At 35.3% G+C, this 23,356-nt stretch overlaps 1 protein-coding gene and 1 long non-coding RNA gene across 3 annotated transcripts; both read left to right on the forward strand.

Annotated features, from left to right (window-relative positions):
- Window positions 1-450: 450 nt before the first annotated feature.
- Window positions 451-5,683, forward strand: LOC113770596 (reticulon-like protein B8). 2 transcript variants are annotated; one of them, XM_027315109.1, is made up of 6 exons: window positions 451-703; window positions 2,498-2,691; window positions 2,790-2,970; window positions 3,059-3,200; window positions 4,563-4,632; window positions 5,250-5,683. In XM_027315109.1, the coding sequence occupies exons 2-6, from the start codon at window positions 2,508-2,510 to the stop codon at window positions 5,417-5,419; spliced, it is 747 nt and encodes a 248-aa protein (XP_027170910.1). In that variant the 5' UTR covers window positions 451-703; window positions 2,498-2,507; the 3' UTR covers window positions 5,420-5,683. The 2 variants fall into 2 exon arrangements, with proteins under 2 accessions (XP_027170910.1, XP_027170909.1); XM_027315108.1 differs by having other exon boundaries at window positions 451-644.
- A 611-nt stretch (window positions 5,684-6,294) lies between these two features.
- Window positions 6,295-12,371, forward strand: LOC113772242. The gene is made up of 5 exons (XR_003468505.1): window positions 6,295-6,834; window positions 10,333-10,437; window positions 10,664-10,754; window positions 11,626-11,708; window positions 12,289-12,371. It is a non-coding gene; the product is annotated as an uncharacterized LOC113772242 (long non-coding RNA).
- Window positions 12,372-23,356: the final 10,985 nt, after the last annotated feature.

Here is a 23,356-nt window from a genome sequence, read left to right on the forward strand (position 1 = left end):
ATTGATTCCCTTAGTGCTGACCAAGTAATGTCCATGTTTGGAGTTTAGACTTTTCATATTTTTTTTAACTTTTCGTGTTTTGCTCTAATTGTCATTATTAACTATGCAGGTTAATTAATTGCAGATCACGAAAAAAAATGAACTTTGTTGGCTGCGTGAACGTATTTCAGCGATGAACCCAACGTGGCTTATTTTTGAAAAGTTAGTAGTGGCACTCCATTTCCCAAAGCGCAGGCTGATTAGCACTAATCAAAAAATTAATTACAGCAATTAATTATAGTCATAGCAGCCATTCATCTCTGACATTATCTCTGACGCTGACCCACGTTGTCCACATGGAATCATTGTGGACTAGTAGTTAGTTGAACAGAGCTTCTGTGAAATTACCGTTTTGCCGCTACCTCTACCACTCGGTCAATCAGTTGATATTTCTTTGATTCCGTCGTTCATTGATCCTCCTCTTCGTCGTCTCAACTCTCGACACTTCAAACTATTTTCCAAATATTGATTGCTGTCACGCTATTTAGGCCCCCTTCCCTCTCTCTTTCTCTCGCGCACTACACACGCTCAAACAGACTGCAACAACTTCTACTCTTGTGGCTTTGGGTTGTCTACAGTCCATTTGTCTTGTAATCTTCTTGCAGGTTAATTTTCTTGACCTCCAATTTCTTGGTGTTCTGGACTCAACTTGTTAATTTAATTGGTATGATTAACATTTGGTTTCTGGGTTGTCTTTATATTGGTTCATACTAGTAGTGATTCTTTAATGGAGACTGGTTTTTTATGATGTGGGATGGCCTTTTTTTGTTTTGTGTTTTTGGTAAATTTTGCAATTTTTTGTTCTCATTCTTTTGGTGTAAATGTGATGATTTGAGAGTGGTCTTATCTGGGACTTCTTTTGTCCTGTTTTGAGTTTTCTTTGTGGTATAATACTTTGGATAAAGTATTTCTGCAATTTAATTGTCCCAAAAAGCCACTTTTCAAGTAATCGTGAAAACTTTGTTCAGAAAGTTGATATCTTTCTATTAGCCCCCTTTTCTAAGTTTATTGCCTTTTAATTAATAGGTTTTAATTGTGTATTCAAGATAAGAACAAAAGGAATAGTTCTTTGTAGAATTAGTAGGCTTCTTTATGGAGTTTCCTCTTCTAAGTGCTTGTTTTTAAGCTAGGAAGATACCAATATGAGTGCGTGGTCTATGCTTAAGTAATTGTCGGTGCTGGGAAGTGTTAGTTGAACTAGGGGAGTGGCCTTTGAAATATATAGGATTAAAAGTTTAGTGATACTTCATTTTTAACCTTTAAAATGCTCAAGGACTGCATTTTTGTTTTTCTTGTGCATTGAAGTTTGGGCATATAATTAGTCTGAATTTCTACTATCCATAGAAAACCGAATTAAAATGTGAACGGTGTACATAAATTGCCCTTGCAATTCCAAGAGGTTCCCTTAAGGTTCTGTTAAGTAAGTCTGTCTCCATATTCAGTTTTTTCATGTTTTATGTCTCCTAAATAGGTTGTGTTGAATACATTCAGTTTTTTCTCATTGTATGCCTCGTAAATAGGTTGCACACGTGTATACCATGTTCTGTCTCGCATTTAATCCAAGTACTGGTGCAGTTTGGTTTAGAAGCACAGTGGACTACTCCTTCTAAGTTAAAAGTAGTAAACTCTTTAAGGTTATCAGCAGCTTTTATAAAAGCTGGATAATTGCATTTCTTTCACTGTTAATGGCTAAGTTTGACATGGAAGCATGTTTTGGTATGGCTTTCTGATTATACCAACTGTTTGAAGTGCAAAATTGCTATTGAAATTAGATGAAATAACCATGTCTCGTATGCCAAAATGTCTAGTTGGCTATCTTTTCAGCTAGATGTGAAGTAAAAGAACAGCCAACACCTTTACTAGTCCTTTGAGTTTCAGTTCCTTTGGTTTTACTGGCTTTTGGAGCCTATGCTTTTCTGGAACTGGAATGCACCAGTTCCACACGTGTAAGTTTGCTGCCAATAAATCATATGGGTTGGTTAGCAGGCTTGCAGGTTGAAAACTTGGCATATGAAGGGTGAGCAAACCATTTCCATGATACTCCAAAATGTTAATTCCAGTGGCTCGTTTACAAGTTTCTTGCATGTCTTTTAATATTGGTTTTAAAGCAGTCCCTGTTCCCTACAATGTATTTTTGACTTGTGCCATTCCTATGCACAAAGCTATGATATAACTTTCCCTTTTACAAACTATACCTTATTCAGCCTTGGTGATGAACTAGGAATTGTTGGTGACTACTGTTATATTGCTTCAGAACCCTTGAATCAATTAACTTGCGCTGTCATCCTTTGTCTTATAATTTACCAACCTTGTTTGCTGACAAATTTTCCTATTACATTAGGATTTCTACACTTAATTAGCTGACATTATTGTTTTGTCTGCTATCTTGTTTTTTGCTTGCTGTGATGTTTATTGAAGTATGTTCTTCTCATGATGTTTCTTTATTCATTTCTTGCAGCATTTTAAAGATGCCTGAGGGAATATCAGCTGAGGATCTTATCAGCAATGTCATGGAAACACTTTCCGATGGTGTGTCCAAACATAAATCTGTGTCATTTTTTGAGGAGCAGAAATCAAGCTCAGTCTCTTCTCAGTTAAACAGATTGTTTGGGCGCCAGAAACCAGTTCATCATCTTTTAGGGGGTGGGAAATGTAAGTGTGATCTAACAGTTCTTTCTGTTTATATCGTGTTACAATGATATCTGTAGAGACAATTTTACATCTCATCTCTTGTTAACCTGTGTGTATAGCTGCTGATGTCCTGTTGTGGAGAAATAAGAAGATCTCAGCTGGTGTTCTTGCTGGTGCTACAGCTGTTTGGGTGCTTTTTGAATGGCTCAACTACCATTTTCTCTCTTTGATATGCTTTGCCCTGATTTTTGTCATGGTTGCTCAGTTTGTTTGGTCAAATGCTTCAGGCGTTTTAAACAAGTATTCTTTCTGTTTAGACTACTCTAAACTTTTTTCTTTCATCACTCTGATTCTCTATGCTAATACCTTGGAGTTTTAATGGCAATAGATCTCGATCTGAAGTCCCACGCTTTGTTCTGCCTGAGGAGCTTTTTGTCAATGTTGCTAAGACCACAAGTATTCAGGTCAACCAGGGTCTGGGCTTCCTTCAGGACACTGCATGTGGAGGAGACATCAAGCAGTTTCTGATGGTAAGAAACATATTGTCATTATCTTTCCTCTACATATATGCTCTTTTGAACATATTGACCATTTATTGAGGTCATAAACAATTCATGCATGAACTTTCACTGACATTCCATGTCAGGACTTCTTAAAAACTGAATAAGTTTAATGTGTTCTTCTCTCTTCAATACCATTACAATTTTCTTCAAGCTTCGGTTGATTATCCGACACTCCAGGTAGCTCATCCCTCTGGCTATGAGGATCTGTTATGAAACTTAAATTTCTGCGTGCAACCAAAACTACTCATACATTACCAGTGATCCAAAGAATAGATTGTGGCTGAGCAACAATATAAGGTCTAGCAAGTCTTTGGTGTGTGGGTAAATTGTCCAGTAAAGAGTTGAGGAGCCTACTATAGCAAAGTTGGGTAGGTTTAATGCCAAGAATCATTTCCTATCACTTTATCTCTTTTCTGTAAGAACCTACTTATTGTGAATCAGGAGGTTGATGACTAAGAGGGATTTTGAAGAATGCTAGTCATTCGGAAGTTCAGTTTCCTAGTTAGGGGCATGGTAATAAGATAATAGGGAAAACATATTTCAATTTCAAAAAGCTTTGAGAATGTTTGTAACCTTCTAATTGCTGCACTCAAAAAGTTCGGGCCTGTGGGTGACTGCCATTTTGACACTGTATCCACTTTTGGCACTCAGAGCCTATTTGAAAGTTCATCCACTGTGGACGCAATCCCCTATGGCCAGGTTCTGTATACTGTTTCATTTACCGTTGGCTCAGACTTTTAGTCCATAACCTAACCTGTCCCTGCCTTGTAGGACCACTGTATGTCGCTCACCTTCTAGTTAAGCGTGAAATTTGCTGCTTTGCATTTCCTGGAACTCCTAAAGATAGATATAATTTATGTGAATGATGATTGTTGTATCAGATAAATATAAAATCTAAAGGCAGTGTATGATATAACTCCATTGTTTATTTGTGTGAAATAAAAAGCTACACATGCTTCACACTGGGACATGCGCAGCAGACAGGAGCTGAGTCAGGATGTTTTACTTCCTTTTCAATAAACCATTATAATGTTATTCCTGCTGCTATGATCTTGAAAAATTTGCTGGTTGACTGGTCTTTTCTGCTTCCTATATTCTTCTGTTGGTTTTCCAATTCTACATCATTTGTCAATCTCTATAATACTGATCTGCAGTTTATTTTCTCTGGGATTTAAGGTTTTTGTAACTTGGTCTTGTAGCACTATATCAGATGCACTGCTGTAAGAAATCTTTATGTCTCTTTCTTTATGAGTTTAGGTCGTAGTAGCCCTGTTTTTAACTGATACTTCTTTTAGGCAACTAAAAGTCAGTAGTTTTCCTTCATTTTAGGTTATACTGAGCTTATTTGCTGTTGCTGTGATTTCAAGCTGGTGCAACTTCATGACTATTCTGTTTATAGGTAAGGGATCTCTATTTTTTGAACTTGTGACTTTATCAGTTTATTTGGTGTTGACTTCACTGACACCTTGTTGGTTGCTACATACATGGCATGTTGGTGTGTCTTCATGCACTGGCCATCTTTTATTTATTTGTTGATAAGAAATCAGCAATCCTTCATTTTGCACCCCAAGTTCAAATTCGGTCAACTTAAATATCTTGGCTACAAGGAATAGAAATCTGTGGCATCAGCAAAAGAAACGGGCAAAGCTACAATTTTCTTCTTTAGAAACACGATCAAGAAGGAGTTAATATGTTTTTTTTGGCTAATCAGATTATGCTGAAGTTCAGAGATATTATCTTGTTATTCTAAGTAATTTAAGATTCCTGTGTAAAAGATGCCCTGCTTTATAGCATCGAATCCCTGGATCGAACATGTGGAGAAGGGATAGCAGGGGTTGGGGTAGGATGTGAATTGATGAAATGCTATTCATGCATTTGTTATGTGGGGTATGAGTTTTACGTGGTAAAAGTTTTCTTTATCGCTTAGAAAAATTTGATCTATTTCTTCGGTTAGCTCCTCCTGCAGATAGATTCTTACTCTTGATTTACCATCTGATGCAAAACCCTGTCTTGAAGGCTTTGTTGGTGCCCACACGCTACCAGTTGTGTATGAGAAGTATGAAGATGAGATTGATGGCTTCGTACATAATGCCCTCGAACAGCTACAAGGCCGTTATCGAAAGATGGATACTGGCTTCCTTAGCAGAATTTCGAGGGCAAGTTTCAAGGGGAAGAAGCATGAATAGATTACATCTATTCTGCAGACAGACAGATGCAGCAACTTATGTACACAATTGATTGCCAACTTGAACTCAATGTTGTATCTTTGTAGAGAATGTAGCATCTGTACCTTGCATTAGTTGCTTTGCTTGAATTCACCCTCAAAAAATGGTACTGAACTGTTTCATTGAAGTCAATCATCTTGTAACTAGACATTCTGATGTTTGGCTGAATTTGGAATTGACAGTAAATACACAAATAATGGAATTGGAATGTTTTATAGTGTGACAGATTTTGGTATAGTTTTTTATCTTTTTTTTTTTAAGATAAGGTTGTAATGGCTATAGATTAAATGTGATAGGCTTGTCTAGTTGATGAAATTAGGCATCCCCTTGATTGGTGTATTTTTGAAAAGCAAATGCATTATTGTCTTTCATTTTCCAAATTATACATTTATAAAACTCAACTAGCAAAGGTAATCTATTTGTTTTTAAATTTTTTAAGTAGAGAGGAGGAGGGGGGGGGGGGGAATTTAAGAAACGAGGCGCGGAAATGACAGAAGATATTAGAACGTAGTACGTTTAATTTTTGATATTTTAACATGTAAATGACATAAGGCTTATGCTCTAAGAAGTATTTAAGGAGTGTATGTGTAAACAATAATTATTAGTTTTTTTTTAGTAATAACTAATAGCCAAAAAGTGAATGTTTATAAAAACTTATAAAGGCTTCACATAACCATTTTTTAGAAAATTAAAACCATGACCGGGTAATATTATCGGATCCGGGTATGGATTAGGGAGTTCAACTAACATTAACGACCAATCCGAAAACATCCTTAATTAACCCTTTGCTAATCATCACACACCAACTAACACACAAACACGCCAACAAACACACGCAGTGACAGACAGGTCTTTCCCTTTCATACTTGTGTCTATTGTGCTTGCTGCAAGAAAACAAATTTCCAGGCTTTTCAAAACCTTAAGAGAAATTCCACCAAGAATCCAGCTTGAAATCTCAGCTTTGATCACAATTCATGTCATGTTATATACGGAGAAAGTTCATTTCTTCCCATAAAAATACCAACTTTTTGGCTATGGCTTGGTTTCCGAAATTCTCTGCTGTTCAGCCTTCATCAGCGGCCCTGAAGATCTCTTCTTTTCTGGGTTTTATTGCAATTTGCAAGAAGGGTTTTGGATATCAATGTGGTTGTCTTAAGCCCAGTTCAGTATTTTGTTGCCTTGGATGGAACAACCAGTTTCAGTACTAGCAGTAGCACTAATAAGAAGCTAACAATGGGGCTGATGGGAATTCAGCTGGAGCGCAATAAAGGAGTAAAGTTATGGGCTTTAGGGGATTTCAACCGGGTTTGGATCTGCCCAATTGGCCCCCTGCCTGGCCAGGCTTGGTTTCGCTCTGTTCAGCAAGATAATCAGTGGTATAATTTGTTGATTTTCTTGTATCATTAATTTTCTTCTGTTTTTTCTCTCTCTGGCACACACAAATTAACGTCAATGTGTGTAATGTTGGTGCATATGATTATTCGATGATAGTTGAGGTGTATACTACTTGCTTATTGTAGCCTTCTTTCATATGTAGGCTCTTAGTTGTATTGAATGGATTTTTTTTTTTTAATTTTTGAATAGTTTCTTTTTTGGAACCAAAGGGGTTGTTCTTCCTAGTCCTGTCACATACTCGAGATTTATTGTGATGGAGAACATAATTAAGCCATTGAGATAATTTGAATTGCAATTTTTTTTTTTTTTTGTTTTGGGGGGGGGGGGGGGGGGGGGGGGGGGGGGTGTTATGATAAATGAGTAAAATGTTTTACGTTGGATAGCTGAGTTATTATGTACTAATAGAATTCGAGGTTGTGTGATCAGATAGTGGAACTGAGTAGTGATTTATTGTGATGTTGTACCTATGGTCATTTGGAAATGACAGCTGAAGTTTGCTATTGAAGTCAGTCCAAGTAGTTAAGTTACTTTTTGTTATTGTCTTTCAACTTGTGAATGAAAAAGGCTGTTAGATGCCATCAGTAATTCTGAAATGTTTCTATGAATCTCAATAAACTAGTCACTCATCAGTTATTCTGATAGTTTAAGGCGGGATTACCTTATTTTTATGCTTTGATGGAAATTTAGAGTTGTGGATCTTCAATTTATATGCTTGGAATGCAGTTGCATGTTTGTGTTACAGATTTGTGAGAGTTGGGGGATTTTTTTCTTAGATTGCATAGAAATGCATTTTGTAGATTCCTTTTCTCTCTGGCAGTGTATATATGTGCAAAAGTCTAATCTGTCAACTATATCTCTAGATTTGTACATCTGGATCATCAAATTGAATTTAATCAGCTGCATTTTGTTCTTGGTACTCTAGTTGAGTAGGTTAATTTCTGGTACTTTGGTTCTCTTTCCTTCTAAGGATTGAGCTCTCTCTATCTCTCTCTCTCGTGCATGCACTCACACACTTTCATGCATGCATGCACTCTCACATGTTAAGGGAGACACATGAAGATAAAAACGTTTGCGTGTTGCTTAATACATACACTGTCTAAAAATCCATTGTATTTGTACTGTCTACATTTTGGATAATCAGATCTTGGGAACGTCTTTTTGTTCCTTCTCTAGTGGAATGATTTGGTTTCTTTCTACATTGGAGTGCTTCTACTGCTATCTTCAAAATATACTGGAAATTGTCTACATTCTCTTTTCTGTTTTTTCCTCTCTTTATACTGAAAATTACACGTGCAATCTTATGGCAATTTTCCAGTATGGAAACAAGATAACTAGACAGTTTTGTTGAAAAATTTGTGTAATCAGGAGAATAATAAAGCTAATGAAAGTTTGCAATTTTGCACAGCTATGCTACTGTTTACAGTGTCTTGTAGTTGTGCATTCTTATTGCTGGACAATTACTGCATGCTGTTCAAAGTTGGATTGTGGTAGATGAAGCTTCTCTTTTAGTGGTCAGAAACTGATCCATCAGGGTTATAATTTATTCATGTTAGATAGAATTTAGCCTTTTTAACCTATTTGTATGGGAGAGAAAAAAGAGTGATTCCAACAATTCACTTGCCATTACAACTCTTATCCAAACAGCCGGGTTTTAGCAGTAATGACTCAAGAGGGTCTTGGTAGCAAAGCAGGATTTTGCTCAGAAAGGATGTGGTTTTGAAGATTTCACTTTTTCAATGGGGAATTATCCTGATATGAATGGGAATACATAAAGGTTGTCAGTAGATGGTCCTGACTCCATGAAAAATCTTAAATGCAGCTAGTCCTTCAGAAGTGGTTAAGTTAATTGGGCATTTCAGCCAGTGTTGCATATGCAATTGGACTGAGTTTCTCCGCCTTCAACTATTTTCTGCATAAGTCATTACTTTCTTACAGGAGGCTTCTGAACTTTATGCAAACTCAAAAAAGTTCTTCAACATAGAATAGATATTCTGAAAAAACTAGCGGACTAGGTAGAATCAATTTTGAATTCTACACATTATATCCGTTTTGAAAATGTGTTTTCCACAGGTCTTTGAGTTTGTGCAGCATTCACTTTTGACTACTATATTCTATTTCTTTCCTTTAAAGACATACAAATAATGCAAAGAAATATCAGCATTCACTTTTGGATCAGCTTGCTTTATTTGTATGTGTTTGTTGCTGATATTTCTTTCTAATTGTAGATTAATCACATGAAAGCGATGATAATACAATATCAGTTGTATATTTTTGTCGACCTACAACCAGATGGATTTTGATCATGGCAGTAGATGTCATCATTGAAGCTCCTTTCCAAAAAAATATTTCCCTATCCTGTAATTACCAGATACATTTCCTGAGTGAAAGGAAGTATTAGATGCCACTATTCGTATTCTGAATCAGATTTTCCAATATTTTTTCCTTTGGATCGTTTTGTAACATATAATTAGTATTCTGAGCAGTGTCATACTAGAGAACAGATTTGAGGTTGCTTTCTATTGTTGAATGTGAGATATCTTTCTGCATTACATCTCCACTTAGGAATTTGGTTTCTTGAATTTCCAAATGTTGGTTCACAAGATTGGAGAAGTTACATCCTTGGTCTATCAGAGTAGTTGCTGACAATGTGGAAATACTCAATGCAAAAATGTTATTTGACCTTTTAAATGATTTGTCAAGCAGTCTTATACTTGCCTTATTTCAGAATTTAGTTGGTCATTTAGATGAAAGGTGGGAGCTAGAATTTTCATGTTTAATGAGTCCTCACTTTTGTTGTTGGAACCAATTGAGAGTAGGCAAATGTAAATTGGGATTTTACAGGTGTTGCTGGAATATGAAGATCTCTGGTCTACAGGGTACCATCAGCCCACTAACCCTAGGAAACCAAATTTTCTAAAATTTTCTTAGTAAAGTGAATCTAGAAGAATGCAATTGCAGAATATTGAGGAATTTGGTGGGAGAAGGGGCAGTAACAGTTGTCAATACAACCATGATGGTGCATCCATTCCTGAACGATGTAATGCTTCTTGAACAAGTTGTAATGCTTTGAAACCTACTTGTACACTTTATACTCATTTACTGTTGTTGTGGACCTGTAAATGTCAGTTATGTCAGAGTTAAGTGGCGTGCTATGATCTGTACATTTCAAAATTTTCCCTGTTGGCAAAATCCTTAGCGTATATTGGTTGGGACAGTTTTACCCGACAACCATCCAATTCCCTCTGAAATTAGTGAAAATAGAGTGAGTTTATGTCCAAATGTTGGAGCGGTAGGCGAGTGTGAATGCATTTAGTGCTGGTAAGCATGTGCGCCAAGACAGAATCCAAATACATAAATGTGTCAATTTTGTAAATAAGCCGATTTTTGGTGGTAATCTCCTGGAGTTTGCTGTAGGGTTTGCCTTTATATATAGATCAATCTTTTCCGTAAGCAGAGGGTGATTGTTCTCTTGGTCGCAGGGAGGCGAAAATGCTTCTTGCGGACAGGACAAAAGAAAGAAGAAGAAAGATGAAGAAGAAGAAAAGGAAGGATATAACTATGTGTTGCTCATCAAAAATAAAGAAGTTAGTTTCAATCCATCATTGAATTAATGATCTACCAGATTCATTGCCGTTTTGTCCGTCAGGGTTTGATAAACTTTTTTCCTGTTCAACCTCTTTGTTTGCTCTTTGCTTCATTTCTTTTAGGAGATTATTGCTTTTTCGGAGAACTGTCGGCCTTAGGTACTAATTTTAATTCATTTCTTTGTCTTTTCCGGTATTACCTTATGGAAATTGGTATTGCCGACAGTGCATTTGCCAGATCTACAGCTACAGAGTGGACAAAAAAGAAGCATTACCACCTGTTGGCACATTGAAGTGCTCCCAAATCTACAGCCAGTGTAAAGTTCTCCACTAAACATTTACATATGCTTTAGATGTAAGGATACCTTTAATGGCCTAAAAACGGGGTGGAGAGTGGGAAAGTTTATTGTGTGTCGGGCTAGAATACAAGATGAAATAGTTGTCAAACTCAGATGGAACTTGTAGCTACTTCCTTTGTCTTGGTCTAGAAAAGACCCAGGATGTTCTGGCTTGGTTAAGTCGTAAATCGATCTTCTTGTGCCGATTAATTTGGATCCATATCTAATCATACTCTTGTATTTGTCCATTGATTTGGACCATATACATACCATAAATAGCCTAATCATGAATGTTAAACATATTATATAATTTTATATTCTGAATTAAAAGTCTAATTTGTTCATACAAATTTCTTGTAAGTATGGAAGCAGTTATAACTGTGTTAAAAACCCATAAAAAATGGGTCTAGAAACCCAGGTGTGACCTAATTTGGATTTGGATATGTATCTGCTATTCCAACTTGGTTGAAATAGTAAACAGGCTTAATTCTTGCATCAACTCCTATCAGAATGAACGAAATAAGCATGATTTTCATTTTTGTTGCTTATGTATAATCCATCTGCCATGATGTTGAGGTGATCCTACAGTTGCATATATTTTGTAAATCACAAACCTGAAAGATTTTATTTTTTTATTCAATCATGTGAAAATTTTCATTTATTTTGTTCTTGTTGTTTGGGAGCTATGGAGTAAGCTACGTGATTATATTATCTTTGATTCCATTTTGTTGTTGTTTGGGAGCTATGGAGTAAACTACGTGATTATACTATCTTTGATTCCATTTTGTTGCTTGTAGATCCTTAATTTATTAGTAATAAAATTTGAAACATGATTACTTTGACTTGACAGATCATGAAGCTTGCGTGGAAGAACGTGGTAGAAAAATAGACTTGGCTTCTGGTAGCTAGTATTCTTGTTACACGTGTCAAGAGGTATCTCTATTTCTTTTACAACCGAAGGTGTGAATTTGTTGAAATATTGCCACGTATTTATGTTGCTTAACTCTTTGGTGTATGACTTCTGTACTTTTTTCTAACAGACATATGATATAATAATGGAATGCTGTCATAGAAAAATTATTTTGTTGACCAAACACTTAGGGTTTGGGGGCATTTGGATGTGGGAATTGTGTAATTTCCAAACTATAATTTTGAATGACCCTGACAAGAGGTCAGACATTTTATGTAACAGGAGAGTTTGGAGTAGCTTTTCGAAGATTTAGGTCATAGTTCATTCTTTACCTACTTGTTTTAGAATTCCCAGGGAGTGAAAAAAAACAAGAAGATGTGAGCTGCTGCCGTTGTACTGGTCATAAGGTTCGCCTAACCGTAAAATAGAGGGGACAAACTCCTGAAACAAAGTTTTACAGTTTTATGTGAATAGACATTCCTTATTTGTGTTTTCTACAATTCCATTTTCATTCCTCTTGCTGTAGCAAAGTAAATGTTTATAATTCTTTGCTCGTAGTTCCTTTCTACATGAGTAGAACATTCAATTCACTGTGTCATGCAGGTCTATCTAGGTCTTCAAGGACAAAGTGGCCTCATGAACCTGCTTCATGATGGAGCCTGAGGCAAGACGAGGCCGACCCAAAGACTAGGCAAGTATTGTGTCCTCTATTCTTTCGGAGGTTGTTTTCATTTTCTCTTTAGGAAGTGATGAAGTTTGTTGTGGGAAACAGGAACTAATTGCGCTTGAACTACAAAGGTGGGAAACAGGAACTACTTGCGCTCGAACTGCCAGCTGAGTTGCATCCAGTGAGGCCTTTCCATACAATGTGGACAACAAGCTGATCAGGTTAGTGCTTTGAAGAAGCCAATTAGCAAACTAAAACTTGGGGATGCTGATGGATGAGAAAAACACAGAAAGACCTAGGTAGGTAGCTTGCACCATCAAGAACCTGAGACAAAAGTTTGATCTCTGTCTAGACAACAGCCTGATGAAGAAGCTCATACATGGGAAGAAGTCAGGCTTGCTAGACATTAGAATTCTCAATTAACTAATTAAAATGTTAAGGTGCAAGCAGTATGTATAATCAACTGACCAAGGCTGCCTAGGAAGGAATGGCTTCAATTTTGGAAAAAATCCAACTTGTAATAGTAGTCTCTTGTTTAGAATCTTAGTACGTAGCTGAACACCATCAAGAACCTGAGGCGAAAGTTTGGTATACAATCTGCGCCTGGACAACAGCCTGACGAAGAAGCTCATATATGGGAAGAAATCAGATTAAGGTGAGAAAGAAAAATAGTACTTTTGATATACTTTTGAAATCAGATTAAGCTCAAATATGACGTTTGGTATGCAATCTGCGCCTCGACGATGCATTCTAGTTATGCAAATCAACTTTACGAGGCATGAGCAAAAAATGAAATAAAATAGAATAAACAGGAAAAAGTGATTGTAATGTCAGAGATCCCTGTTTTTATTTTTATTTTTATTTTTTTTGGGTTTTTGGGATCCAATTCCAAGCATGCTTGAGGTGGATCCAGCGCCGTTTGACAGATAAATGACGCAACTGAATCGGGCCCAAGATCAGGTTCTCTTGAGTACTGGATCCATGCCTGGATCTAATGGCGGATGGTTTCGTAACTTTCAGTTCATTTTACATTTTGTTAAGGCTGTGTAAACTGTAAAATAGGCATATTTAAATCCTGTTTGATAATTCAATTCATTACTTAACTTTAATGGATTCAAATCTTAAGATGTTTGGATATGTTTGATAACAAAAAACTAGAAAATCTAAATAAATTAAATAACATTGAATTTTTTAGATAACATTTGCTCCCAAACATAAGTGAAAAGTTGTTTACTTATAACTTAATATGACATATAGTGAGATATCAGATTTAGTATTTAACAATTTAATAATTTAATGAATTCAAAACTTTAGATTTCAAATTTCAGTTTTATTAAACAGATTGACTATTCTTATTAGACAATTCACTTATAAAACATATTTTTGTTTGAAAGTTTTTCAATTGTTCACGAGAAAATCAAGGGTTCGTGAATCTTGATTGTTTTTCTCAAGAGCATAGTTGAAAAACCCGACTTGGCCCAATGATCGAAACGATCAATCCAGTGAGCCGACCACATGATCGGGTTAGGTTGTTAATTAAACCAATTAAGTAACAAATCCGTTGACCAATTAACGACCCATAAATTCAACTGGTGAATTGGAAAAAAATCGCCGATTGAACCACCAACTCAACACTTTTATTATTTTTATAATTTAAAATATATTATTATATTATATAATATAACTATTGTGCAACTTGTGATTGAATTAGTGATTTGGTGGCTCGATCACCTCTTCGAGTTGAGCTCGAGGTCAAATTTAATAACTATGCTCAAGAGTGTTCATTTAACACTTTTTTTTTTGGATTACGCTTCCGTGTCAAACACATCAAGAAAAGATTGAAGATGCTCGAGTGTTGGTCTTTGGCTGTGTTTGATATTCTTGCTTCTTTCGCGTGCTTTTTAGACTTTGACTTAAAGACATCAAAACAAAGGTGACATAACAAGTCCAACATAATGGCATGTTCAAGGTACAAATCTGCCATCTAGCAGCAAGCCTAGGAATCATTTTCAGATGTGGTTGCAATTTTATTTTGCAGCCATCAGCTCAGTCGAGAACCTTATTTCTCTAAATTATGAAATTCTGAAGACTCTCAACCCACATTATATCTCAGAAAATTGTTGAAATTCATTCTAATTCATTCCATTCCTCAGACTGCAACTTAAAAGAGGTGTTCAATAATGCCACTTTCAAATGAATTTACATATATGAAGTGAAAATCTTCCATGTCACATGAAATTGACGAAGGAACTACACCTTTTGACTAATCAAATCCTTAAGCCTCCACCTACCTTTGTTTTCAAAGGGCATCATCAGTAAAAAGATCCAACATTGTCAAATTCTTCAACTCTTTAACCTGCCTTTTTGGCCAGTGAGTGCCACATTATCTTGCACGTGAAAATGCAACCTAAGAGTGTGCCTAAACTTGTGCAACCACGTGTGGGATGTGTTAAGCAGCCAGTTTGCATGAGTTCCCCCCATGCATGGGGACCTCTCGTGCCATTTAGGAAAAATGTATGGAGACTAAGTTCACCAGGTCAGCCCTTTTTCTTCTTTTCACTTTCATTCTGGACACCATATTGGATTCTACAATAATATCTCTACAAGGGAACAAAATCATACCGGAAAGAAAGACATTTAAGACCGACAGCTAGTGCAAACATAGTGCGGACTAAGATGCAAGTTTGTAACGCCATTGTTCTTTAAGCTATAAATAGGTGCCCCTAGCTTGAGAGATCCACAAAAGCAAAAATTATTCCCACAAGTGAAAAAAAAGTTGATTTTGCTCTAATTAGAATGGTGATTGTTAACAGCAAGAAAGTTTTTCCCACCAAGTTAGATGTCAAGGAAGATGCTTTTGACGATAATTGGAATGTTATAATTTTAGCAAACGAAGGGGATGGTGACGACGACGACGACGATGATGATGGCGGAGGTGTAGCACCAGCAGCATAATTACAAGATCTTCGGGTGGAAATGTGGTGCACTTATATTCTCTACAGAGTATTAATTGAGAAGATTATGTTTAGTACCACATATTTGTAGTATCAATCTTATGCTAGATGGAAATGAAGGGAGGGAGGGAGGGAGATAGTTTCTATGTTCTTTAACTCTCTTCATTTAGTTTGGAAGGGGACAAATTACTTGGTAATTTGTTGGCTTATATAGTATTTGGTAGCAGTTAGTCCTACCGGCTGTATCCTGCCATTCCTACTGGTAATGAGACAATATTATATTGTTGGATTTAATTACTGATGTGTGTTTTATGTTATTAATTACTCCATTAAGTTCTTCGCCTTCTTGAAACCAACCTACTTTCCTGTGTTTGCTTGTTGGTTTGATCTTTCTTTTGAGATATTAAAATTTTATTAACATAATTTTAAGTTCTCCATTCTTCATTGTTCAACAACATTAGGCTCAGTAGCCTACAAGAAATTTCAAATGGCATCCGGACTCCACGGCTAAGCTACTAAAGTACTCTATACTAGAGAACATATATAAAGTACTCGTGCAATATTTTTGCCTAGATTATAGACTTATTTGCACAAATTGATTCTATGATGATCCAGATTTATCTGGCATGTTATCAGAAGAAAAGACTATCGAAATCATAATCTCTTTAGCCTAGCTCACTAATTTGATTTGTTTCTTGTGTGTACCAAAAATGTTTCCAGTCAAATTACCTACATTAACTAATTACTTGAGTCACGTTTAATGTATTTGCTGCTATTAGTGCAAATATTAGAATGAAATTATCATTTTTTTTATTAAAAAAAACTAGTTAGGTAAGGAACTTAGTGGAATACAAACCTGAAACTTAGGGTTTTTTTCCCCTCTGAGGTAGACTGAACTTAGCACTTTGGTGAGCTGTTTATGTTAAATTCCAAAATTGAAATGTATGCAGTAAATAGAGGGGATAATAACAATGGATCGAGTGTTTCTCATGCTATGAATGGATTAAAAAAAAAATAAGTTTCCGGGTTTGTCTTACCGTCATTAAGTTAAAGAGGAGAAAAAATCCACAAAATTGATATCATGTGCTTGCTTTAATTCCTATGACTATTAGAAGGCATCGGTATGCTTTACAGAAAGTACTGTTAAATCTAATATCGGCTGTGGTACCAATTTCCTGACCTAGCTACATCTTTGCCCCTTTCCTTTCTTATGCTGGTCTGCTTCCTCTTCATTTTCATAGAATGTTGTACATTTTGGACTAATCCCACGAGCCAAAAGAACAGTTGATTTTTCTGTAATTAGAATGGTGATCGTTAACAGAAAGAAAATATGTTGCACCAGCAGCATAATTACGAGAAGTTCTAGGGGAAATGTGGTGCATAAACATTCTCTATTAAGTGTTTATGCAGCAGATTATGCTAGTACCATATATTTGTAGTATGTATTTTGTGCTAGATGTAAAGGGAGAGCGTGAGTTAGTTTTTGATGTTGTTGGACTCTTAGTTTTTTTCTTTATTGCGAATCAAACTAGAGTCCAAATTTCCGATACTTGTATTTCTTATTTTCTTTATTCTTCTTTGTGTCAGATTGATTCCAAAATCCAGATTTATCATGCATGTAATCAGAAATATTAAAGGCTAATAAAATCTTAATCTCTTTAATCTCACTCATTTGATTTGTTTCTTCCCAAATTAAATACATTAGCTAATTAGCAACGGAAACTAGTCGGGTTACAAGCCTGAGACTCCGGTTTTTTTCCTTTTAAAGGGAAACTGAATTTAACACTTTTTTAAAAAAAAAAATTTTGTTTTGGGTAAGTAGGTTGGAATTTTATTGATATAGGACAATACAATGCATAAAAGTTTCAACCAAGGACGAACTAGAAGTCCAGATTTTTGGGGAGCGCAAAACTAGTGAAGATGTACATCTGGGGGGCACCCTTGCATTTGCATAAAAAATTGGGATGCAAAGTCTAATATTTACAATGATATAAGTGGAAACCTTTAACATTATAGAGGGATATAGAAGGATTTCAAAATCTTGGGGGCAAAGTCTGATTTCTACAAGGATATACATAAGGATTATTAAAGGATTTCTAAAAGTCTTGGGGGAGCAGCTGCCTCCCCAGCCTTGCATCAGCCAGTGGATTTGCATAGGGACTAAGTTTTGGATTAAGCCCACTTTGCATGCCATAACTTAATTACCAATTCCAATTTGCATCACGAGCTTTAGCTTTGGACAAATTGCACCATATAGCTTTGAGATCTATCCCATTTTGGCCCAATCACAGTTTAGAGAAAATTGACAGAATTTCTGCATATGAACAACAACAAACATCGACTAAAAACATTCATGAATTCCATGAAAAATTATAAAGGGGATCTTCTTGCCTTTGGCTAATACCTTCATTTGATTTGACAAAAATTTACGGTTGATGATCTAGATAGGGTTTCAAGTTCCAACTTGATGACTTCAAGCATGAAAGACAAGGGAAAGTGCATTTGGGATGTGGAGAAAAAGTGAAATGTGATGCTAATACTTCATGCTGTAAACAAGAACCTGGAGGAGTATGTTATGAATTTGGAGAATCAGTAGCACTAATGAAGGCCATTAATATGCCAATGTTAACTGCCAGAACAAATTTTTATTCCTTACGGGGGGACAACTTTGCCTATCTTTATAATACAGAACAATTTTGCAATTAAGTTATTCATTCACATATACAGAAATTGGAGCTGCAAAAATCTAGTTCTGTTAGAGGTCTCAGGAATAGGGTAGGTTGTAGGTATGAGTAAAGAATTGAGATGCATCAAATAAATTACCACCATAATACTTGTAATCTTCATTTGGCATGTGTATATATATGTTACTTGAATCTTGTTTTTGGCAGACAAAATGACAAATTCATGAGTGGAAAATCGAGATGCATCAAATAAACACCACCACAAAACTCATGCTCTTCATTTGCTACGTGTGTGGCATGCATAAATAAGGATGCAATATCTCGAGTTTGGGGCATGTAAAATTCCTTGTGATCCATATCAAATTATCAATACAAATGTCCGCTTGTGGATAGAAACTCGAAGCGTCACTTTTGCATTCCAGTACGACTTTTGTGCCTTATGAAGTAATGTCAAGGTTAGAGGCAATGTTTTCAAACCCGGACCGTCAATCGAACCGGTGAGATGAAAGGGTCGAGGTTCAACCGGTCGGACCGGTTCAACCGGGTTCAATAAATAAATAAATATATATATATATATATATATATATAGAGACACACACACCTATGCATAGAATAAGATATAAATGCTGAGCCACAATAAATATAAGAGCAATATCCAACAATTAACACACACAATTAACATAGTTATGAAACTTACATGTCCAATTGTCTAAATATTAAAATTAACAAAAAACAATACAAGTCTAGAAAACAATCAAAAGGTCCAAACGAGTCCAATTTCTGAAGCTTCTATAATCTTCTTCATAATTCTGGGACAACAAAGCTTCAAAAAAAGCCATCTTGACAAGTCATCATCATCATCCAAGACCATTATATGAATCACTGACAAGTGATAAAAGTATAAAATCATATTAGTTTCATCACACCAACTGATACAAATCTTAAAAATAAAAATAAAAGAGTACAAATAATTCTATACCAATTACCATTTGAACATTTAATGCCAATCATCATCTTCATCATTAAAAAAGTTTCGACGCTGAAATGTTTCTAAATCAACATCTTAAAGACATCAAATATACTTTTAAATAATAGCACAGAAATTTAAAGACATCAAATATACTTTTAAATAATAGCACAGAGATTTAAAGACATCAAATATACTTTTAAATAATAGCACAGAGATTTAAAGACATCAAATAACTTTCAAAGACATCAAATAAGTATACGATATGAGTCACTACAATGATGTATGAACTTAAAGCGGCAAATCCACACACAATATTAACTAGTCAAAAAACTCTTCCAAAATGAGTAGGCCTGCAAAAATAATGTCAAAAACTGATGCATCTTGTTAAAGAGACAAACTAATTTATAGAGAAAACTTGCTAAATCAAGATTGTTACTGACAAGGCAAAAGGTTTTTAAAGTCTTTGAACTAATGATGGGCCAGTTGAATCACAATAAAAAAGTAGGCTTGTAGCAACTTGAAAAATGAAATAGAATTGTAGCAACTCAAAAACGGACCGATTCAATTTGTTTGTGATTAAGTTTCAAAGAAGCAAACCACCTAAAGAAATTGTGTAAACCACATGACGGGTATTTTACATACGTGCAAGCTAAAAAATACCGAATTACACCCGTTCACTGCAAGTATACAGATCAACTAGTAGTTTAGGGTATATATCGGGTCGATCCCACAAGGAAGAGTGAACAATTACCGGTATTACTAAAGTTTCTCTATTATTTAGACTATCAATTAATGATAAGAAATTTAACCTACTGCACTTATACAAGAAATTAACAAATAAAAGCTCCTTAGGTTGTGGTATCCCTAACTACTCATGCAAGTATTATATTTGGATCATTGAATACTACATCTAGGCTAATTATGGTGTAATTTCCTTATGCATTTGAATCCTACTTTCGCAGTGAATCAATTATACTTATAACTAATCCATACCTATTCTCATGGTTATGAAATTAGCTACAAGTTCATTTCTTCAGTGAAATTACATGAAATGAATCACTAAAAACCACATAGATGCACCTCTACTTTCGTGAGTGTACTTCCTATGTTTAGCACTTCTTGAACTAATGTTAAATCTCAATTTTCATTGCAGAAATAACACCTTAGATAATCACAATTAATGGTACCAGATTAATCATGATTTCAAGAGCCAAAGTGCTAAATAACTTGCTCAAATACTAGCAATCAAATAGCCAAATAATAAACACTAACAATCATAGGAAGTTCAACCAAACCCAAGGTATAAACTTTAAAAACACATATTAAATATAAAATCCAGAACTTGTATATTAGCTAAACTTGGAATCAAATACAAAAGATAAAGAGTTGGAAAGGAATGTAACCCATGTCACTTGAGCTCATCACCTTGCCTTCTTCATCTCCATTTTCATCCTAATCTAGATAATGTACAAGAGTGGATGAACTAACTAGCTAAACTATACTACACTAATCTAATACTAAGAGAATGGAAAAACTACATTTCTGCACTTCCAAGCTTCTCCCGTAGCTCACTCTCTATTTTCTGCTATGAACTCCAACCTCCCGTCAATCTTGCAATCTTGGCTATTTTATGATGAAAGATGGTCAAGAAATGAGGCCTCCACCTTCCTTTTACAGCTGGAGATGTTTCTCACATGTCTAGCAACGCATGTGAGTTGGTGGAGGTGAAATTGAGTTTTACGCGTACAAAGCAGCCTTTTCTGACCACAATCCGGCCAGGAATCCGGCCACAAATCCGGCCAAATTCCGGCCGGATTGCTACAGTGACCATTTGGTCACTTCTGGTTCAATTTCCAGCTCTGCTCCGATTTTGCATCAACTTCCACTGAACTTTTCTTGATGATAAAAGCTGATTTAGCTCTTGACCAAAACATAAAAATTGTATCCCTTTGAGTTAGCTTTCCAATGCATCAAGAATCATCTCATTTGGATCTGTGTAGGCTGAGAAATGACCGAAATACCCTTACCTGCTCATTGCCCTGTTCCAGTTTCGACCAGTAGAAATTTGCTATTGTAATTCGGCATTTTGACCTGGAAAACCTTCAAACTGGATTTAGATGTCTTCACCAAAGTTGTAGATATATCTCTTATCTTCAAATTGGTTCAAGAATCATCTTAATCCGATCATTGTAGCTCAAGTTATAGCCGAAATACGAAAATGTGTCAAAACTGTCAAAATACACAAAATCCAAGTAAAAAATGATAAAAACCTCATTTAATCACTTAAAAGCATTTTTCACCAATTATAGCCAAAATGATTCATATTCTACCAATAATATAACTAAAGTGACTAAAAATAATATAAAATATCATACAATTATTACGTAAATTAGTCACTTATCAAACTCCCCCACACTTAAACCATTGCTTGTCCTCAAGCAATAAAAATACAAACCAACAATGATCCAAAATTTGAAAATAAACATATGTAGCATTTCAACTTCATTTCCTCAAAACAAAGTAAATAACCATTATGCAATTATTCAATTAAGTTCAAGTACTCATAATATCGAGTAAAGGAGAGCCAATTATACCACCATTATAACAAATTCAAGTCAATTTCTCATCCTTAACCAATTTCATACGCAAGTAACTCATATGGCCAATAATATGCTTTCTAAACCCATGATCATCTTCTTATTTAACTTTAAAAAGGGATTTATTTATATAATATCGCTAAATATTACTTAAGTTGTGAAGGTATCTTTTTACGCGAGGATCGACATTTTTAGATGAAGATCACCGGTTACTCAACACTTCACATACTCAAGTTGCTTTGCATACTCTTAATTCAAGTACCGTTTTACGCGAAAGTCGACATTTTTAGATGAAGACACCCGGTTACTAAGTACAAGAATCATTGGAGTAGAACAAATCTTATTCTATTTTTGTCTTTTTCTTTTGTTTCTTCATTTTTTTTTCATTTTTTTTTTAAGTAAAGATAATAACATTCCCTCGAAAGCATAATCATGAGAAGAGTATTGCAATTATTGACCATATTTATCACTTAACTTATAAAATCCAATAAAGAGAAGAAATTTCATCAAATATGCAAAAAAAATATATATAGGCATAATTTTCTCCACTTTAAAAGATATACTTTCCTACAAATGCAAAAATTATAATCACATAATAGTCATTTCCAAGTTAAATGAGAAAAGAAGTGCTTAAACCACATATATTTATCTCAAATGTAGAAGGACTTTGAACTACTAATGGTATGGAACTTGTTACCCCTTGGATAAAATCGAAAAAAAATTTAAAAATTGTTGAGGCAAGTTTGCAATTTTGGACAAGATTTTGGAAAAATTTTGAATTTTAACACAAGTCCAACATTTGCAACTAATAAGTCAATCACATACAATATATATAATCTCAATTCTCCCCCTACACTTAACATGCACATTGTCCTCAATGTGTAAAAAGGAAAATCAAGATAAAGAAAGTAATACTCCCCTATGATGTGATTGAATATGAAGTTTCAAGGTACGTTGTTCGCTTGTCATCATCGCTTCATGAGTTCCATTTGATAACCATTAGTGATATAAACCTACAAATGGAAAATGAGAAACAAAAGTGATAACAAAGGCTCAAGACATCAAAACGGCGATCCGTAACTTCAAGCCCTTGTTTTGGTGATGTACCTATAAAAAAATACACAATAAGAAACTCAAGGTACAAGAAAATATATGAGGAAAAGAAGAAAAAAGAGAATCAAGGAATGTGCATTTTTTTTTTTTGCTCCGAAAACGCGACTCATCAAAACGCGCCATCAAGCCGCGTTTTGTGAAGTCGCGTTTCTTCACATATCTTGCAGGATCTAAAACGCGACTGTGTTATAAAACGCGACTTGGAGTCGCGTATTTAAAGTCGCGTTTTCAATTTTTGATCAGGCTGTAAAACGCGACTTGGTAGAAAACGCGACTTCCTGTCGCGTTTTGAAGGCGCGTTTTCTTCAGTATAGGCGCAGAATTGAAAACGCGATTATGGAAAACGCGATTCTAAGGCGCGTTTTCAGCCAAAATGCGTTTTCTTCTGCGAAATTTTTGCAGAAAGCCAACTTTGAAAAATTACAAATGATACCCCAATCACTCAAAATGCATCATAGATCATTTGTTTGTTAAAATACTCAATACATGCACATGTAAAATGATCAAAATATGCATTTTAACCCCTTCTAACAAATCAAAAACAACAATTACTCAAATTGAGGGGTTGAGTTCCTTGATCAAAATTCGCCTTTTTAACCTCATTTGGTCACTTTTGCTTCCATTTCCAATACCTACAAATGAAAAATAACAAAATAACTCAAACATATACTTTAAACATAAAATCA

The sequence above is a fragment of the Coffea eugenioides genome, chromosome 5 (genome assembly GCF_003713205.1).
Source record: "Coffea eugenioides isolate CCC68of chromosome 5, Ceug_1.0, whole genome shotgun sequence".
In the NCBI taxonomy this organism is placed as follows: domain Eukaryota; kingdom Viridiplantae; phylum Streptophyta; class Magnoliopsida; order Gentianales; family Rubiaceae; genus Coffea; species Coffea eugenioides.

Bases quoted from the DNA above. Each gene is read 5' to 3' on its own strand.
- LOC113770596 (XM_027315109.1), top strand. From the start codon at position 2,508: ATGCCTGAGGGAATATCAGCTGAGGATCTTATCAGCAATGTCATGGAA. The intron at 2,692-2,789 runs GTAAGTGTGATC...CTGTGTGTATAG, and splicing joins TCTTTTAGGGGGTGGGAAAT to CTGCTGATGTCCTGTTGTGG. The intron at 4,633-5,249 runs GTAAGGGATCTC...CCTGTCTTGAAG, and splicing joins CATGACTATTCTGTTTATAG to GCTTTGTTGGTGCCCACACG.